The sequence below is a fragment of the Homarus americanus genome, unplaced genomic scaffold (assembly GCF_018991925.1).
Source record: "Homarus americanus isolate GMGI-L3 unplaced genomic scaffold, GMGI_Hamer_2.0 scaffold18703, whole genome shotgun sequence".
NCBI classification, from domain to species: domain Eukaryota; kingdom Metazoa; phylum Arthropoda; class Malacostraca; order Decapoda; family Nephropidae; genus Homarus; species Homarus americanus.
In genome coordinates, this window is record NW_024749779.1 from 9,047,216 (window position 1) to 9,063,880 (window position 16,665).

Below are 16,665 nucleotides of genomic sequence, written 5' to 3' on the forward strand. Positions count from 1 at the left end.
AAGATGACGATATATATATATATATATATATATATATATATATATATATATATATATATATATATATATATATATATATATATATATATATATATATATATATATATATATATATATACATATATATAATTCAATATCTATATATCCGAAGAAATTACGATAACCCAAAATAGTCAGTAAAACCTGTGTCTAACCTTACAATAGCTGTAAACTAAATTCCAGAACCATATTATTGAGAAAAACTACGATACTTATACAACTAAAATTAGCTAGAAGATACAATAACTCTCTGAAAATATCATAATCTAATAGATTATTAAAAAAATAGAATTGTGATATAATTACAGTAAAGACGAGGAAAGTCGAAACCTTTATACTTTCTATTAATTCTTTCACTTCTTGTCTCTACTTTCTTTCATTCTTTGTTTTATTATTTCTTAATCTTTCATCATGAACGCAAAATGTATCTCACAGTTTTACAGAATTTGCAATGATATATTTTTTTCTATTGTTACACGACTATTGAGATATCTTCAAATATTATTATCAGAGGAAAGTATATATTTCTGTGATATTTTTTTTTTACGTAAAGGAAGTGACTGCTAGCTACTACTACTACATTTTTTATGGCCTCCAACCTCCCCTTATTACCATACCTTCTCTTCACATAATATTAGCTAACTATCCTAATACAAAATCATCTAGCCTAGCTGAGTTAGTTAAGCCACATATCTACAGTATGCAGCATTCGGTGACTGTTGCCTCATAGTCCATGTCAGCGACTGTTGTTGGTCTAGGCACTATACCTCAACAAGGCCACGACGTACTACTGGGTAACTACTGGGTGGACGAGTGGAACAAGCTTAGCAACTTTGTAGTAAGTGCTGGAACTCTGGACAGTTTCAAAAGGAGGCTAGATAGATTCATGGATGATAGAGAGTGGTAGTAACTCTCGACAGGAGCTGCCATGCACAGGTCAACCGGCCTATTGCAGACTCCTTATTTTCTTATGTTCTTATGTAGTACTACTACTACGACTGCTTTTGGGGGGGGGGGCTTCCAACCTCCCCCAATAGCCACAACTTCGCCACCATTTTATTACCTTAAAATTAAATATCCTACCACATAAGTAGCTACCCAAGCTGTGTTCAGTTAACTGAGCCTCAGATCTATGCTGCATTCAGTGATTGTTGCCTCATAGTCAATATCTGCAGCTGTTGTCAGCTTTGGGGCCGAAGCTCTCGTTCCCCTGAGGCAGAGCAAAGCCGACCGAAGGAGAGAAAAGGCCAGTCGACATCTCATCCAGGCTGTAACATAACTTCTGGGCTGCTGCTTCTGTTGGGAGATCACATCCGCGAGTCTGGTGTAGAAATATCTTGCACTTGGTCCCATCCCACCAGAGGTTGTGAACACTGGAGGAGTGAAGCTGCCTTGATCAACGTTCTGAATTCTCTCCCCGTATGCCCTTATATTACTACTACTGCTAGAGGTAGTAGTAGTAGTAGTAGTAACAGTAGTGGTAAATGATGACGCCAGGGCAGCTGCTGGGAACTTGCAAGTATGTGCTGGCCACCAGGCAGGGAGGCTGCCATTCACGCCATGAGAAAGATATTTGAGCAGCGTGATTGTGAGGCAGTACTTCTGGTCGACGCTTCCAACGCATTCAACATAATCAACAGCAAGGCTACACTGCACAACATCATGATCAAGTGTCCAAGCTTCGCAATGTATATTGAAAACACCTACAGGAACCAATCAGACCTCTTTATAACAAGCTTCAAGGCCCTAAGAGGAGATACCACCATACCAACTGAGGGAACAACGCAGAGGGACCCCATCGCCATGGCAATGTACGCACTAGGTTGTCTGTGCTCCAATAGTCCAATATACATTATTATATGAAACAAGCGAGGTCAAGCAAGTGGCGTATGCTGATGACCTAACAGGAGCAGGAAAAGTGGAGGACATCAAAAAGTGGTGGGACCTGGTAACATCACGAGATCCACAAATAGGGTACCATCCAAACGCCAGCAAGTCCTTCCTCACTGTGAAGCCAGAACACTATGAACGGGCAATGGAGGTGTTCGGTGGAAACGAGGTAAAAATAACAAAGAACGGCCAACGACATCTTAGTGAGGTAATTGGCACGAAGGACTTTAAGACCGAGTACGTAACGGGAAAGGTTAATGAGTGGGTGAAGGAAATCCAAGTTTTTTTCTTATATTACTAAAACAGAGCGACACGTGGCTTTTGCGGCATTCACCCATGGAGTTAAGCATAGCTAGAATTACCTGATGCGCATTATCCCTGATATTGGACCCCTCCTCCGCTCTCTGGAAGAAGCCATCAATGTCGCTTTTATCCCAACACAAGTGAAAAACCCTTCTTAACCCTAACAGAAGAGTCACTCCTTCTACTACCAACGAGACTGGGAGGAATGGGATTTACTAATTCAGTGGAGCTTGCTGATACAGAACATCAGAACTCTGTCAAGCTCACGACAGCTCCCTGAACACATAATAGATCAGAATGCAGCGAGTCAGGTGGATACCAACGAATTAAACAAGATTCGAAGGTTCATTTTGACAGAACGGCAGCACACCCAAAGTGATAAACTGCAACAACTGTTGCAGCAAGTGCCAGAGAACTTGAAAGAAAGGTAGCTATAACGCAGGAGGTGGGCGCCTCGAACTGGTTAACAATGTTACCGATAAGGGCAAAAGGCTTCATCCTTAATAAACAAGAATTCACAGATGCCATTGCTCTAAGTTATGGTAGGCCATTAGAAGGTTTGCCCTCCTAATGCGTGTGTGGCTCATCTTATGACATCAACCACGCCATGGTGTGCAAGAAAAGAGGTTTCGTATGCATGAGGCATATGACGTCATGGTGGAACCACCCCTCCTTCCATTGGACTGTGAGAACCTCCGTCACTGGATTTCAAACACATCCAACGAAGCCCCTGTGGATGTCAGTGCTGGAGGATTCTGGACGCGGGGACAGCAAGCCTTCTTCGACATCAGGATTTTTTATCCATGGCCGCATGTCACCATAACTTAGCTCTCGATGCTGCACACAGGAGGAACGAGAACGACAAGATAAGGGCATACGGGGAGAGACTTCAGAACGTTGATCAAGGCAGCTTCACTCCTCTAGTGTTCACAACCTCTGGTGGGATGGGACCAAGTGCAAGATGTTTCTACGCCAGACTCGCGGAGGTGATCTCCGAACAGAAGCAGCAACCCAGAAGTTATGTTACAGCCTGGATGAGATGTCGACTGTCCTTCTCTCTCCTTCAGTCGGCTTTGCTCTGCCTCAGGGGAACGAGAGCTTCGGCCCCAAAGCCGACAACAGCTCCAGATATTGACTATGAGGCTACAGTCACTGAATGCCGCATAGATCTGCGGCTGAACTAATTCAACACAGCTAGGATAGCTACTTATGTATTAGGATATTTAACATTAAGGTAATAAAATGGCGGCGGAGGTGTGGTTATTGGGTGAGGCTGGAGGCCACATATGTTTAAAAAAAATAGTAGTAGTAGTAGTAGTACTATTACTCCTACTAATGAATATAAAACATAATAATCTTCACAATCATCATCAACATCATCATAATAATAATAATAATAATAATAATAATAATAATAATAAATGGACAAAATATCTGCACACAGACACACACACAGAACGAACGAGTCTCTACCGCCGTACTGTAAATTCACGTATTCACAGCCACACAAGCATTCACAGACATCTGGGGCTGTTAGGAGTTAAGGTCAATTAAACAAACATTATTATTATTATTATTATTAATATTATTATTATTACGCACACACACACACACACACACACACACACACAGGATAAAACAAACATAGAAACAGGTGTAAATATATGTAGCGCTTGGATTAAGTATTAAGAGGGATGCTCGCTCTTAACTAAGAGGAGCACACCTGACATCTTGACATTTCATTCTCGAAAGTTCATAAGCTAAATTTTCCACATATGTCAAATTTTCTCCGTGCGTCAATATTTTTCTATTGTGTGTAAATTTTTCCCTATATACAGTACGGAAAATCTTCCTCGTAGGTCAATTTTTTCCCGTGTATACAATTTTTATCCCTGGTTGCTAGTGTGATTATGTATGTGACTGGTTAAAGATGAAACTATGAAACGAAAATATAATATAACAACAAACGTTATCTTTATGTAAATAATTAAGAGAGAAAACCACCTAATTTAAGAACGAGTCTCTAAGGCCGTATTGTAAACTCACGTATTCACAGCCACACAAGCATTCACAGACATCTGGGGCTGTTGGGAGTTAAGGTCAATTAAACACACATGACTGAGGTCCTAGGTTCGTGTGAATGATTAAAATCTCATCTTACCGGAGGAGTGACTGAGATGGTAGAAATACTATCTGTTGGCACCTTTTTTCACTACACTTGGCTACCTGGTGCTGGTTAGTCAGGTCACTTCAGGTTACTTGTGTGAGTCACCTGATGCTGTACTATATCTCATCTTGGATAACTGTATAACTAAACTACTGGATCAATGTATCACTTTACCACTGGACCACTGTATCACTGCAATACTGTAACAAAAACCAACAGGACCACTGGAACACAAGACCACTGTACCAGTATCATTTGACCATTGGAACAATTTATTACCCGATCACTGTAAAACAAACCCACTAAACCACTGTATCACAATACCACTGATCTAATATATCATTAAATTACTGAACACTGACCACTAAATCAGGAGAGTGTAGGAAGAGAACGTGTTGAGGTGCTTCGGTTCTCCTCTTTAAGTAATGGCCACCACCAGACCCCTCATCAGGATCGCGGCCGAGGAGGTGAGTCCGTGTGCGTGTGTGTGTGTGTGTGTGTGTGTGTACAGGGTGATGTAATGCATCTAGTGTGACAGCATTATGTTAGTGTTAAGGTACAAACACTGTTTGCTTCCTCTCGCTATCAGCTACCGCCGCTGGCTAGCCCTCGTGGCGAACAGGGAAGCAACTTGCATAGGTCTTTCCCTGCTAGTGTACAACCTCTTCACCATCAAGACTTCTGCTGTGCCTCTTCGTGGCAGCACACGATAACTGGGAGCCTTGTGGGCCTAGGCTCGACAAGCAAGGGATCTCGAATTTGCAGTGGGACCCAGAGAAATGGTACATAGGCCCACTGGTACGTGGACACGTCCTGGTGCATATCAACCACTGCCCCTCCGCCTTGTAGATTAACCTTGGTAGATATAAGGCTACAGGAGTAAAGCCAGAACGAAAAATCTGCGGTAGAACCCCACATCAGGCAGATTTACTTACAGACCTCCAACAAGACCCCAACGGCGATATAGGTGGAAGAGATGACCAACATGCCAACCCAAGGACTACTCCAGTGCACGAAGGCAATGCAGGATGGATAAACTATTAAGGCGAAACCCAACATACTGGACTATCTGCAGTCCAATGCATCTCTCCCTCTTCCTAGTCGTTGCAACACTTGCACCATTGGATCAGGAAAGCGGAAAGACAAGATATGTGGTTGCAGCCTGCACTCTTGCTTCACCACATAAATCAACTCACGTGCAGCTACCATTCAGCACATTATCATCAAAACCACTATACCCCAAAATTACTATGGCGACCGACGAGTGGCGACGGGGACAATCAGAGATGACTGCCAGAGTCTCTAGACCACAACACTGAACATGGGCGGCATAGATAAGATGGTCGTTTATGTGCACTGGGATCTAGGCAGCAGTGCAATCCCGTCCTGTCTATGCAACTGAGCAGCTCTTTCGAGGAGCCACTTTACTCACCCCACATGGGTAGGGGGCTAGAGAAGGTGCCCTAATCATAGCCTGCCTAAAGAACCAACCTGACTGGGCTACCGCACCCTTATGCGGTCGAAAACACAATCATAACCACAGATCAGAACAAAAACAAACTATACAACCTCTTATGGTCCTTGTATGGAATATCAGGACCCTCTAGATACTGGCACAAATGAGCGTCCTGAAAGAATAACCGCCCTTATGGCAAAAGAGCTGGCTAGGTATAACATCGACACAGCAGCCATTTGTGAGTTCCTGCTCTCAGACGAGGATCGACCCACAGATAGAAACTTTATTTATAGAGATGACTTTGCCATCCACTAACATTCTACACAGGCTAACTTACAGTAAATGCATGTTGGGATAAACGAGCGCCACATAAAGCTCAGAGTCCCAGAGAATCACTCAAGTTATGCCTTCTTCATCAGTGCATATGCCCAAACACTGGATGCAAAGGATGACATCAATGAGGCCTTTTATGCCGACCTTGTCAGGGTGCTAACCACTATCCCTAGAGAGGAAAAGGTTGTGCTCCTAGGTGACTTCAATGCCAGAGTTGGCAGAGATGCTAACATTTGGCAGGGAGTCCTAGGGAGATATGGACTAGTCAAGTGTAATCCCAACGGCCTACTTCTCCTCAGCAGGTGTGCTGCACACAACCTCACTATCACCAATATTTTGTTTAGGCAGGCCTACAAGTTCAAGGGTTCGTGGCAACACCCACAATCCAAACACTGGCATCTCATTGACTACATCATTGTCAGAGAAAGAGATCGCTGAGAAGTCCTCATCACCCGAGCCATGCGTAACCCAGACCACTGTGACACTGATCATTGGCACATCAGAGCCATGCTCTCACTTTATGTCGCCCAAAAATTGAGAAGGCAAAAAGCCTCCAGAAGAGGTTTTATCACTAAGCGTCTGAAGGATCCAGTGGTAGCATATGCTTTCAGAGAGCAACTTGAACATAAGCTGATAAAAAACCCGACATCAAACTACCCAAATCCCAGTGCCGAATTGGGTATTCTCAAAACTGCCATAACACAAACCTTAGAGACCCTCGGCCAGATCAAAGAATACACCAGGACTAGTTTGATGAAAATGACCTGAAAATCAATCTACTAGTCGATGATAACCGTGTGCTTTAACTGACTGGCAGAACAACCCTCAGTCTCCGACCAAAGCTGATGCCATCAGCAAGATGAAAGAGGCTGCCCAGCGCGAAGTTAGCAAACTAAAGAACGACTAGTTTTAAAATAAAGCATGTAAAATGCAAAAACTTGAATCTCAACACAGTAACTCCCTAATTATAGACAAAGAAGGCATCCTTCAGCACTGAAAAGGGAACTACCATTCGCTGCTCAACCGAAACACCGATGTGGATGTCCTTACTACCCAGCAGGTCCTTCATCATCCGGAGCTGACCTATCTTAGCTATTCTCCATCCATGGGTAAGGTAGCTACTGCCATCAAAGAAACAAAAAATAACAAAGCCTCTGGGCCTGATGGAATCCTAGCTGAGGTGTATAAAGCAGGAGTAGATCTGTTTGCTCGCCGTCTCAACTCTCTCCTGGTGAATATATAGGAAATAAGGAAATCCCCCAAGCTCTTAAAGATGCCTCCATCGTCAATATTTATAAGAACAAGGGAAACCGGTCAGACTGTGGCAACTACCATGGAATCTCGTTGCTGTCCGTAGCATGACTGACATGCTCTTTTTTGCTCGCCATATACAGGAAAAGTACAGAGAACAATGTCGCGACCTGTCATGACCGTCATCGACCTAACCAAGGCCTTCGACTCGGTCAACAGGGAAGCCCTCTGGTGGACCCTCAGCCGTTTTGGCCGCCCACAAATTTCATCGCCATCGTGAGTCTGAGTTCTTCCCCATCCAAACGGGGGTAAAACAAGGATGTGTACTGACACCAACTCTCCTTTTCATTTTCTTTGCTGCCTTCCTTACTCTTGCCAATGCCAATTTAGCTGGCGGGGTAGACATCCAGTACCGAATGAAGGGTCTTTTCAATATAAGGCGACTCCAGGGAGAAACAAAAGTGTTGGCAGCTACCATTATATAACTTAAGTATGTAGACAACCTCACCCTTTTCATTCACACTGAATGTGACCTACAGGAAATCCTGAACACTTACACAGATGCGTATGCACATTTCTGCTTAAAGGTGAATGTAAGTAAGGCTCAGATTCTTTTCCAGCCTGCTCCTGGTTCAGCCACACCTCCCCCATCCATCCAGCTTAATGGTACTACCCTCTCTAATGTTACCCACTTTCAGTATCTTGGCTCCCACCTGTTTACCACTGAGGACATCGATGAAGAGATTCAGCATCAGATTAGATGTGAATCTCAAGCCTTTGGCAAACTCTGTACATTTGTCTTCAGGTGTAGAGAGCTCAAATTATCTACAAAGTTGCACGTATATTGAGTAGTAGTCCTCCCCACCCTGCTATATGGTAGCAAGATACAGGAGGCGCCTCAAGGCACTTGAAAACTTTCACCAACGTAGTCTACGTTCCATCCCCCGAGTTCGCTGTGAAGACAAGAGAACAAATGCCAGTATTCTCGCTGACAACAACTGTAGGAGCATCGAAGATACCATTATCCATGAACAACTACGTTGGGTTGGCCATGTTACCCGCATGGACGACAATAGACTGCCAAAGCAGCTACTTTATAGTCACCTAACGAACAGTAAACGTAACGCTGGCGGGCTTCTGAAAAGGTATAAGGATAGTCTTAAGACAAACCTGAAAAAGTGTCAAATCTACCCCCCACCTCGGAGATGATTACTCCACACCGTAATGCTTGGAGGAGCACCACACGAGGTGTCAATACTTTCGTGTTAGCCCGACTGCAAACCGAGGCAGACAAGCGCCAACGTTTGGAAAGATGCTGCCGCCTCCCCTCCCGTACTAGATGTAGCCCTCCACACGTGCAACATCTGTTGACGTTCCTGCCGGTCCCGTATCAGCCCCTTTAGTCACCTGAGAGCTCTTCAACGAAGATGACACCCTTAATAACTCATACCATTTTATCATAGCTCGATTCCGAATGACAGCAAAGTAGTAGTAAGAAGTTGTGTGTGTGTGTGTGTGTGCCCACTGTTTATATACAATACATATGTGTGTGTGTGTGTAACATTTGTGTATGTACAACACATATATAGTATGTCCGCATCCGTCTGTCTGATTATATACATATGTGTGTGCATGTATGTGTATTTCTCTCTCTCACCTGTTCATTTGTACGTGTTTCTGTGCGATTCAGTGTTTGTATTATTTATATATATATATATATATATATATATATATATATATATATATATATATATATATATATATATATATATATATATATGGAGGAAGAAGGTTATCAGCATATACCTAGATCACACTGATTTATATATATATATATATATTATATATCTATATATATATATATATATATATATATATATATATATATATATATATATATATATTTCATGTAAATCACAATGAAAACGTGGATAAGATAAATCTTGATAAAATCACACGGGAAAATGGAAACAACGGAGTACCTTAACTTTCGTCTTTATTCAAGACATCTTGAATAAGAATAAAATTTCAAATAAGATATATATATATATATATATATATATATATATATATATATATATATATATATATATATATATATATATATATATATATATATATTTATATTTTTATTATTTTATATTAATACATGATTCTTGGAATACATTTTGCTCTCACTTATCGATTTTTCCTTTCTATATCCACATCAAATATCATACTCTCTCTCTCTCTCTCTCTCTCTCTCTCTCTCATTACACTTTGTTTCTTTCTCTTTTGTCGTTACAAGTCAGATTCAACGTTATAAAAATATAATATCAGGAATGTAATTATGTAATTCAGATATTAAACCGAAAAACCCCTTGAATATTATCGATAGGTAATATTACTTCTGCAAAATGTGTCAAAAGAGAAGTAATATTTTATTCGAACCTTTAATATTTACATAATAATACCGAATATTAGTGTATTTTATTGTTTCTGAATTGGCCATTGTATTCTAATCCAGTTTATTCATATTTCTCCTATATTTTCCTTCATTTTGGTTTCTCTTTTACCATAAATAGCACTAACATTCAACGATATTACTGGATGTCATTCTTCATTCTTTCTTATTCCTTTGTCTGTCATTATATTATATGCTTCTGTATTCTCATTTTTCCCTATTTCTTTCATCTCGTCTCTAAGTGGGTGCCGTACACTAACCTCCAGGCTGATGAGAATGATTCGCTCAGTATTGGCGGACCAATGGGGAACTTTCTCCACGTTTTCTCAATTATGATGGATTTCGAGTGAGTATCGGTGTTTGTGTGTGTGTGGGGGGGGGGGACAGCTTTAGTTTATCACCTATCTTGCCATCAGATATAAAATGCTGTGCCATTTTATACACAATGTACTTGGATCTGTATCTATAAAGTTCTATTTTTTCACAGTCTAAGACGTAGAGTTGAAGTGTGTGACCATATGTCTGATGGCATACTTTACATCTAGTTTTGTTCACATCTGCCTGAGGGTTATACTGCCAGAGGTACTTATATCTTAACCTTACTCCATATAGGCCGATGGCAGACCATGAAACCTTGTTTTGAGACCTATGCAATATTTTACTGGTTTTTTTTTGATAGACTAGGTCCTATTTATCATAAATCAGCCGGGTGCCAAGCTGGCATCCTTGGGCAAAATTATTTATTGACCAAATTCAAAATGGCCGCCACCGGTAACTCGTGAATGCTAATTTTGGCCATATCTCAGGAATCTGTTGAAACACCTGGGAATTTAATATGATATCAACTTCATGCAATTTTTCACAACAATTTGATTATATGTATTTCGAAATTATTCTTTCACCGTTAACTCAGTTTTATCAATGAAACCAGCATGTTATACACAGTTAACTCATTATAATGATAATGACTTCCACAGCCTTAGAAGGAATGCATTAAAACCGTCATTGATAGTTATTTCTGCTTTCAGTACTAGATGGGAATTGCAAATTTGGTGTGTGTGCATGTAGCAGTTCATTTGATCGATATGCATGATAATGGGTTAAATAACTGCATGTTTCTTCTCATTGCAAGTAACTCCTAAAAGAGAATGACCATGGGTGAAGAGCATTGTTATTTGAAAGATTACATAAACGGTAGTAACAGTTGTGGTGGATTATGTGATGTAGGTGTATCACAAAGAGGTGATACTTTTCACGAAAAAATGTCACATGACTCGGGTACTAGATATAGATGTCACAAAAGCTGTGTCTCGTCATACACTTCTAAGCACCACAACAAACGCTACCTTTCCAAACGAGGTGACACCAATGTTGAACCAAAAGTGAAAAGAAGTCGTAACTCTGAAGAAGTTCCTTTCAATTTCAAGGAACATTGTATCTTCGGTGGAGAGAAATGCCTGGAGTTGGATCCTCGACACCCAAGACGATGGCGTCGTGTTATCAAATGTCACACTGCGGATCGTGGAACTCAAGAAAAACAATCAAGGAAGCTATTCTAGAAACATGTGACAAGCGTAATGATGATTGGGCAGATAAAGTCAGACTGAAAGTCCAAGCAGCTGTCAGTGACCTCCATGCATGTCAGCATTCAGAAGTAATATCAAGTTCTCTTCAAGAGACACTATATCAGAAAAAAATTCCATTCTACACAAGTGGTGAACTGTATGCTGAGTGAACAGGCATGTATCTGGAATGCTCTTGAGATTGAGGAAATGTATGTTTCGTGTGGAGGTCAACTCTTTGGGCCAGACTTTCTCATTGTATCAGATGAGGGAGTTGGCACTATGTTACTCTTCAAGAAGCAAGCTTTGAAACAGCTATGCTGCCACTGGACTAATATACATGTTTTGCTTGATACAACTCATCATGGTAAGCATTGGATTGACTACTGCCTGTTTGCTTTAAAAATCATGAACAAGTTCGTTTCTGATCACAGCTTTTAGGGTTCTCTTTGACAGCCCTAGTTTGTACTCAACATTGTCATTGTTGGATACGAGTTTAGCTAAGGCATCAACTCGATCAAGTTACTTGATGCCTAACTGAAAGGGGATCCACAGCTGCTTCATCCTGATACCCCAGTCATCAAAACAGATGCTTGTGTCTGACTTTAGAGACAAGCGGGTAACAATGTGAGTTTAGGGTATTAAGAGCAAGTAGTGAGGGTAAAGAGTAAGTGATGATGAGAATGTCAGTGGCAGTGTCTCCAACAGATTTCAGGGCTGCGAATGTCGCAAATAATTCAGTTTGTAGAGTGAATGACCAGTTATTAATTCTAGCTCCATTCTCTATTTCATTACCGTTAAGCTGACAGACAGTATTAAGAGAGCCGTCAGTGTAGATGGTCTGTAACGTTATTTTTACTTTGTAGGTTATGTATGTATTCAAGAGCTCTAACAATGGCAGTGTATTAGAAATAAGGATTGTGTGTGGTCAATCGTTTAGGCGTGTACATAGGTGTTGTGATGTCGCAGGGAATTGTCTGCCAGGGTGGCAGAAAGCGCTCTATGTCTCATCTTTGTACAGATTGTCTAACAACTCTAACTAGTCCAAACATCCTAATACTGTAGTGTAGATTCACCAGTTTCATGACTCATATATTCTAGCAGTTTCCTGGAAACAAAGTTGTCTGGATCACCATGCAAGAGCCTCAAGGTTATCATGAGGTTGACTTCAATTATTCTTTGTATCTTCAATACTGTGTATTCCTATTTCTTTCTTCATATCAAGTACTTTAACGCTCATAGGACAGATTAAGGTAATTCTATAGGCATATTTTGCATTTTTTTGAGCTTGTGAATGTTTTCCCTTCTCGAAGGCCCAGGGCTGATGCTTGGTAATGAGACATGGGGTAATCATAATCTGTAATCGAAATCTATTACAGTCGATTAAAATTTTCGAAGTAATCGTAATCCTAATCGATTACATTCTTATTTTGGGCAAAGTAATCATAATCGTAATCGATTACATTCCTATTCTGGGCAAAGTATTTGTAATTATAATCAATTACATTACTGTTTTTGGCAAAGTAATCGTAATAGTAATCGATTATATTCAAAATGTAATCGTAATCACGATTACTTTCACAATTCCACTGGTACTTCAATTCCTTTTTTTTTTACAATACTCAGCTCATGCTTTTTAATATATGACTCGGTAAACCATCACTACCCATACATGGTGGTATTCTATCAGAGATCTTATATAGCCTAGGTGCACATTGTTTTAACAATTCTATTATTAGCACCAAAATATGGGTTGTACACTACTATACATTAACAGGTTTTAACCTATCAATGCATTGACGGGTTAGCTGTTGCATGGTAGGTAAAGTAGTCACTCAAAATACTATATGTACTTAGGAGTCAATGAATTTCAGAATGAACACTACGATTCCTGTTGGCTTGGTAAGGTTGTCAAAATCCTCCGTCTGTTGTGTTATATTGTCTCAACACAATTTAGTATAGATAGTTTTTTAATGACTATACGGGGGATAGAGACACTGAGATATTTAGAGGAAATATAATTAATGGTCTTTTACCTATCTTAAGCTTTGATGATCCGCATTTGCTATCGCCAGCTTGTTTGTTGAATACTTTTATTTTCTCAGTGGAGATGATGAGAGCAAGATTCTCAAAGGCTGACCGTACCTAGTTCAGGGTGGTTTGCATTTCGCGATAAATTTTAGTTTGTATAAGAATGTCATCTGCATAACTAACAGTAATGTGTGTGTGTGTGTGTGTGTGTGTGTGCGCGTGTAACTGGGTGCAGCGTAGGCCCAGGCTAGATCAGCAAGGGATCTCGGAGTAGCAGTGGACCCCAGAGGGATGGCGCAACTGGTGCATAGGCCCACTGGCATACGAACACGTCCTGGCGCCTACCAACCACTGCCCCACTGCCATGCCGGTTAACCTTGATAGATAAAACTCTACAGGAGTAATCCCCGAAAGAATAATCAGGAGTGGAGCCCTGCATCAGGCATACATGCTTACAGAGCTCCAACAAGACCCCCAACGGCGGTATAGGCGGAGGAGCTTACCACCAGGGAACCCAACGAATACACCGGCGGACGAAGGCAATGCATGATGGACAGACTACTAAGGCGAACCTCAAGAAACTGGGCTATCGGCATTCCATTGCATCTCTCCCTCTCCCCAGTCGTTGCCACACTTGCAGCACTGGATCAGGAAAACGGAGAGCCAAGATGTGTGGTTGCAACCTGCACTCCTGCCTCACCACATAAATCAACTCACGTACAACCATCATCCAATTCGTCATACTTCTCATTATCATCAAAACCCCTATACCCCCATAAGTCCTATGGCTACAGACGAGTGTCGACGGGGACAAGCAAAGATGACTGCCGGGAGTCTCTAGCCATAATTCTGCACATGGGCGGCATAGATAAGGTGGTCGTTTAGACACTAGAATTTAGGCAGCAGTGCAATTCAGTCCTGTCTGTGCAACAGAGCAGCCCTTTCGAAAAGCCACTTTGCTCACCACACATGGGGGGGGGGGGCTAGAAAAGGTACCCAAAACATAACCTGCCTAAAGAAACAACCTGAGTGGGCAACCGCACTCAGAAAGGTCATATATACAAGCTCTTATGCTCGCTGCATGGAATGTCAGGACCCTGCTGGATACTGGCACAAAGAGCATCCTGAAAGAAGAACCAACTTTGTGGCAAAAAAGCTGGTTGGGTATATCATCGACATAACAGCCATTAGTGAGTTCCGGCTTCCGGACGAGGGTCGACTCACGCAACGAGGGTTTGTGTATACCTTCTTCTGGAAGGGTAAGCCTGATGTGGAGAGAAACCGCATTTATAGAGTTGGCTTTGCCATCCTCCAGCGCATCCTACACAGGCTAACTGAAATGCCTGTTGGGTTTATCAAGCGCCACATGATGCTCCGAGTCCCACTGAATCACTAACGTCATGCCTTCTTCATCAGTGCATACGCCCCAACAGTGGATGCAGAGGATAACATCATGGAGGCCTTTTATGCCGACCTCGACACAGTTTTAACCTCTATTCCCAGAGAAGATAAGGTTGTGCATCTTGGTGACTTCAATGCCAGAGTTGGCAGAGAAGGTGACATTTGGCAGGGAACCAAAGCGAGAAATAGAAGGGGGCAAGCGTAATCCCAACGGCTTACTCCTCTTCAGCAAGTGTGCTGCACACAACCTCACTATCACCAATACCGTGTTTAGGCAGGCTGACAAGTTGAAGGTTTCGTGGCAACACCCACGATCCAAACACAAGCAAATCATTGAAAACATTATTGTCAGGGAAAGAGATCGCCGAGATGTCCTCAAATCACTGTAACACTGATCATCGGCTCGTGAAAGCCAAGCTCTCACTTCATGTCTCCCAAAAATGGCGAAGGCAGCAATCTTCCAGAAGAGATTTTAACACTAAGCATCTGGAGAATACAGAGGTAGCATTTGCTTTCAGAGAGCAGCTCGAACATAGTCTGATAAACACCCCGAAAACAAACAACCCAAATCCCAGTGCCGAATGGGATATTTTCGACCCTCAGCCAGATCGAAATAATATACCAGCAATGGTTTGATGAAAATGACTCGGAAATAAATGTACTCGTCACTGATAAAGGTGATGCTTCAACTGACTGGCCGAACAACCTTCAGTCTCGGACCAAAGCTGATACCTTCCACAAGAAGAAAGCAGCAGCCCAGAGCGAACTTCACAATCTAAAGAACGACTGGTTTAAAAATAAAGCATGTGAAACACAAAAACTTGCTGATCAACACAAGATGACCGAATTTTTTAATTTCACTAAGCCATTTTATGGACCAATCACTGATGTTGCAGTTTGGGAAAGAGCACAACCTTTCGCTGCTCAACCGAAACACCGATGTGGATGCCCTGACTACCCAGTAGGTTCCTAAGCATCCAGAGGGGACCCATCTCAGCTATCCACCATCCCTGGATTAGGTAGCTACTGCCATCAAACAAATAAAAAATAACAAAGCCTCAGGGCACGATGGAACCCCAGCCGAAGTGTATAAAGCAGGAGGACCTTCGCTTACCAGCCTTTTCCAGTCGCTCTTTTAGAATACATGGGAAAAGGAGGAACTCACCCAAGCTCTTAAAGACACCTACATCATCAATATTTATAAGACCAAGGAAGACCGGTCAGACTTTGACAACTACCACAGGATCTCGCTGCTGTCCATAGCTGGCAAGATTATAGCTCGAGTCCTCCTAAACAGACTTCGTTTATAGGCAGAAAACTTCCTCCCAGAATCTCAATCTGGCCTTAGACCATTACGTGGCACCAGTGACATGATCTTTGCTGCCCGCCAGATACAGGTAAAGTGCAGAGAACATCGTCGTGACCTATAGATGGCCTTCATCGACCTAACCAAGACCTTCGATTCGGTAAACAGGGAAGCCCTCTGGCGGACCCTCAGCCATTTTGGCTGAGTTCTTCCCTATCAAAATGGTGGTAAGAAAAGTTCTGTATATGCACTAGCATCGACTCTCTTTTCCATTTCTTTGGCTGCCTGTCTTACTCGTGCCACTGGCAAGTTAGCTGGCGTGGTATAAATCCAGTACCGGAAGAAGGGTCTTTTTAACATAAGACAACTCCAGGCAGGAACAAGGATGTCGGCAGCTTCTATTAATGAACTTTAGTATGTAGTGTCGCTCACACTGAACACAACCTACAGGAGATCTTGGACACCTATGCAGATGTCCATGCA

The 16,665-nt window shown here is 41.9% G+C and overlaps 1 protein-coding gene across 1 annotated transcript in view; it reads left to right on the forward strand.

Moving 5' to 3' along the window:
- Positions 1–3,955: 3,955 nt before the first annotated feature.
- LOC121853916 (glutamate receptor-like) overlaps positions 3,956–16,665 on the forward strand; it is a 62,506-nt gene continuing 49,796 nt past the window's right edge. The window contains exons 1-2 of the mRNA XM_042348312.1: positions 3,956–4,866; positions 10,125–10,228. Coding sequence (XP_042204246.1) covers positions 4,825–4,866; positions 10,125–10,228 — 146 coding nt within the window. The 5' untranslated portion in view covers positions 3,956–4,824. The remainder of the gene's footprint in view (positions 4,867–10,124; positions 10,229–16,665) is intronic.